At 50.3% G+C, this 4,258-nt stretch overlaps 1 protein-coding gene across 1 annotated transcript in view; it reads left to right on the top strand.

Moving 5' to 3' along the window:
• The first annotated feature begins 3,647 nt into the window (after positions 1-3,647).
• The window catches only part of Aifm3 (apoptosis inducing factor mitochondria associated 3), a 14,614-nt gene continuing 14,003 nt past the window's right edge, over positions 3,648-4,258 (top strand). The window contains exon 1 of the mRNA XM_010620773.3: positions 3,648-3,997. Within this exon, the coding sequence (XP_010619075.1) occupies positions 3,961-3,997 (37 nt within the window). The 5' untranslated portion in view covers positions 3,648-3,960. The remainder of the gene's footprint in view (positions 3,998-4,258) is intronic.

Genomic DNA, 4,258 nt, shown 5'->3' with positions numbered 1-4,258 from the left:
TGTCCGCGGCTCCGGGCGTCTGCTCTCGCTGGGCGCGGGGCGACAGGGCCGAGGGCGGGGTGGGGCGGGAGAGAGAGAAGCGGGACCGCGCACAACTTGGCTGCTTTCCCCAGAGTTACCTTTTCTAGCTTATTGAATCTTTGCAGAGTTTTTCTGTTATTCATTACATACAAGTGGATACATCTCTATACATACTGCCCCCCTTTCTCCCCCTCTCCGTGTCCTTCCCACTGAGCTACATCCCCAGCCCTTTCTTCTTATTATTTTTTAAAATTTTATGGCAGAGTCTCACTAATTTTCTAAATTGCCCAGACTTGGTTCAAATTTTGATCTTCTTGCCTCAGACTCCCGGAGTGCTGGGATTATATGCATGTATGCATTTTTTTTCTCTATACACAGGTAGCCTTGCTTTATTCTCACAATCAATTTTAGAGGTTGTTATGTAGCTCATATCATCTGTTTCTTTTCAGTGCTGTATAATATTCCATCTGGTTAATGTACTGTTACTCATTTAATGATCCAGTATGGATGGACATTTAGGTCCTTCCCACTTGCAAGTGGTCAGGCACATTAAAATGAGTTATGTTCTTGTTGTTGTTGTTGTTTTGTTTTTTGTTTGGGTTTTTTTTGTTGTTGTTGGGGCAGTGGTACTGGGGATTGAACTCCGAGCTTCATGCTTGCAAGGCAGGCAGCGGCACCACTGAGCTAAATCCCCGACCCCCAGAATGTAATTTCTGAATCAACAGCTCTAGGCATTTACAATTTTGAGAGCGATTTTCAAATTGCCCTGTGTAGGAATTGAGTGAATTTATACTTTGACAGCCATATATAAGAAAATATTTAAGCCAGGAATGGTGGGGCATGCCTGTAATCTCAGAACTCTGGAGACTGAGGTAGATGGATCAAAAATTGAAGCCCAGCCTGGGTGATTTAGTGACTTAGCCAAGCATATCTCAAAATGATGATGATGAGGAGGTTTTTTTTAAAAAGGAAAATGTTTTGGTTTGGTTTTATGACAGACTCTCACTAAAGTCAGGCATTCACATGAGCCACCACACCAGCTCCCAATCCTTTTTTGGTGGGGGGGGCTTCTGGTTTTTTTGAGACAGGGTCTCACTATGTAGTTGAGACTGACCTGGAATTCACTATGTAGCCCTGATCTCAAACTCACAGAGATCCTCCTGCCTCAGCTCACAAATTCTGGGATTACAGGTGTGCGCCACCACACCCAGCTTTTTTTTTTTTAATGGTGATACTAGGGGTTGAACCAGGTTCTAGACAAACTCGCAGTGATCTATGTTCCCAGCTCTTTTGCTTTTCATTGATTTATATATTTGGTACTGGGGGTCGAACACTGAGCTATGTCCTTACCGTGTTTCTGTTTGTTTTTGAGAGCGTGTTTGGAGGAAGTGGTCCTCCCCTATTGGGGATGGCCATCCTCTTCAATTCAGTGTGCAGCTTCAGGAGGGTACACATGGAGCAGTGAGGGAGGAAGGGGTCACCTACCTAGCCAGCCAGATCAGGCCAATCAACGCTGCCCATCGATGAGATGACAGACTCTGCAGCCAGATCGCCCTCCAGTCTTGTGTGCGTGTGTGTGTGTGTGTGTGTGTGTGTGTGTGTGTGTGTGCAGGTACTGTTTGACACAGCTCGGATGGTAGTTATATATCAACTCCTCAACATTTCCTGGGGATCTGCTAGACAGATTTCTGCTTATCTAGAAATCCACTTCAGCCTCAGGAGAAGTCTCCAGTGTTGCATCCAGCCAGAACCCCAATGCCCAAAAGGGCCCTGTTGACCCCTAGGGGGCGGCAGTGTCAACCTCAATATTCTCTATTAATTTTTTTTTTTTTTTTTTTTTTTTTACACTGGGTCTCCTGCGCAGGCCTCAAACCCCAGATCCTCCTGCCTCAGCCTCCCAAGTACTGGAATTACAGGTGTGCACCATCTAGCCCAATGCCAGCTCTTTCAGCTTGCTTTTCTTTTTCTTTTCCTTCTTTTTTACTGGAGATTGGAGCCAGGCTTTCACACTGAACTACATCCACAACACTATTTATTTATTTGTCTGTTATTATTTTTGTTGTTGTTGTTGCTTGCTTGAGGTAGGGTCTGGCTATGTAGTTTGGGCTGGGCTTAAACTGTATAGCCCAGATTGGTCTCAAACTTACAGAGATCCTCCTGCCTCACCCTCCCAAGTGCTGGAATATTATAGGCATGAGGCACCACACACAGCCAAAACACTTTCTTTATTAATTTATTTTATTTATTTTTTGGTACAGAGGATCAAACTCGGGACCTTGCACTTGTGAGGCAGGTGGCAGAACCACTGAGTTACATCCCTGGCACCTTTTATTTTTTATTTTGAGAGAATATCTTGCTAATTTGGATTCTCCCCACCTCTGCCTCCTAGAGTGCTAGGATAACAGGTGTATGGCACCTTGCCCAGAGCTAGTTTCTGTTTGTTTCTCTTGTTTTTTAACCCTAAGAAGGACCATCCTGCAATGGTCTAGTTTGGAGATCCTAAGGTAAGGGGAATGGGCACAGCGGAAAATGACAGCAGGGAGTGGACATCAGGAGCACAGGGGAAAACTGTGCCCAGGCTGGGGATCCCTGGGGATCAGCTCCTCTCCCAGGCTGTAGGCTGATCCTCCCCACACTCACAGTTCTCCCTCAGCAAATCCCACCCTTCCTTCGGGGTTTCCACGGGGCCTGGGGTGGGGCACTCAGCCACAGGATGGCAACTGACTGCTTTTAGCACTGTTAAAGCTGCCAGAAACCTATCACCGTTGCGGAGTTATCCCCAGGGCAAGATCAGGACCTCATGCCACCAAGGGACTGAGCCCCCCTGGGTCCTCCTGGGTTCCCCTGGCCACATATGTCATCCTGAAGCATGAGGCCCCTTCTTGGGGCAGTTTTCCTAGCCTGCCTTTGTTTTATGATGATGCGTCTTTTGCCCTGTGGGGTTAGCAGAAACCTACAGCACAATCCAGTGGTCCTATGATGGACCTGCCCCACATCGAGTCTGCCCAGGTCGGTGACTCCTCATGGCCCCCACACTGACCTGTGTCTCTAGTTTCATCTCTAGCACCCCAAACTCAGCAGCCCCCTCCCCACTTCCTGAGTACCCCCAACATCCTAGGCCTGGTTCTGCCTTGTCAGGGTGTCTTGCCAGCCGTCTAGGAGGGCGCCCACTGCAGGCACCTCCATGTGTCTTGGGGAGGCTGGGACAGAAGGGTTCACTGACCGCCAGGACCACAGAGAGCAGGACTTCCACTCTGCACTGGAGACCCTGTGGCCTTGGCCGAACCTGGCAGGTCTCTCTCATAATCCTACATCTCCACCTCACACCCCAGCACAGCCAAGCCAGCCTGGCAGGATTCAAACTGTGCCTAGTATTAACTGTGTGGCCTCTCTGAACCTCGGTTTGCTCATCTGTAAAATGGATGCCTAAAAAGCTATTGCAAAGAATAAAAGAATAAGTGTGCGTGAAGCCAGGGCCATGGTCATGTATGGGTGTCTCTGGACTGGGCGGGTGCCATCGGAGCATGTGTGTTTAGGAGAAGCTGGCTTTCTGGAAGCCAAGGGCATCAGGCTCTAACAGTCATCCTCGCAGCGATGAGGCCTTGCCAACTGGCAGCGATCAGCCATGGAACCACAGGCAGCGATGGAAGGCTGACCCGAGTTGCGGGTGCCCTCCGCGCCGGGTCCCCACCCCAGCTGAGCCTCGGGGTGCAGGACTGCCTGCTCCTCCCACCCCCCACAGAGCCGCTGGGCCCCACTGTGCTTGGTGATAGATGTGACAGCACTCCTTCGGTTCTGAGTCACTCCTTCATTTCCCTCATCGTTACCGCACAGGGATGGAGCTGAAGAAATGGGCCTCGTCCGGACAATGAAACGCCCTGTGGGGTATGGAGAGGTTGGTCAGGGAGGGCTTCCTGGAGGAAGGAGCACAGCACCGGGATGTGCGGAGATCGGAGTTCTCCTGGGATAAAGACAGGTGAGAAAAAGAAAACAATTTAAAACAGATCCCGGCGAGGGTGGGGGAGACGTGGGAGGGGTGGAGCTCGGTGAACAGGGAGACTGAGCGCTAGCAGGACTCTGAGGGCCGAAGGGCGCGATGTAGGTTTTCCTTCTTGGAGAGCGAGGTTTCACGCAGAGATTCACCTCCGCTGTGCAGCCCCGGAGTAGTTCTGGGACACAGACCCACCCGCGCCTGGCCCCGTTTGGGGTCCGTCGGGGGTCCCTGGGATCCGTGAGG

Source organism: Fukomys damarensis, unplaced genomic scaffold (assembly GCF_012274545.1).
Source record: "Fukomys damarensis isolate Sample0158 unplaced genomic scaffold, DMR_v1.0_HiC HiC_scaffold_34, whole genome shotgun sequence".
Classification (NCBI taxonomy): domain Eukaryota; kingdom Metazoa; phylum Chordata; class Mammalia; order Rodentia; family Bathyergidae; genus Fukomys; species Fukomys damarensis.
This window is presented reverse-complemented; position numbering and strand designations above follow the sequence as displayed.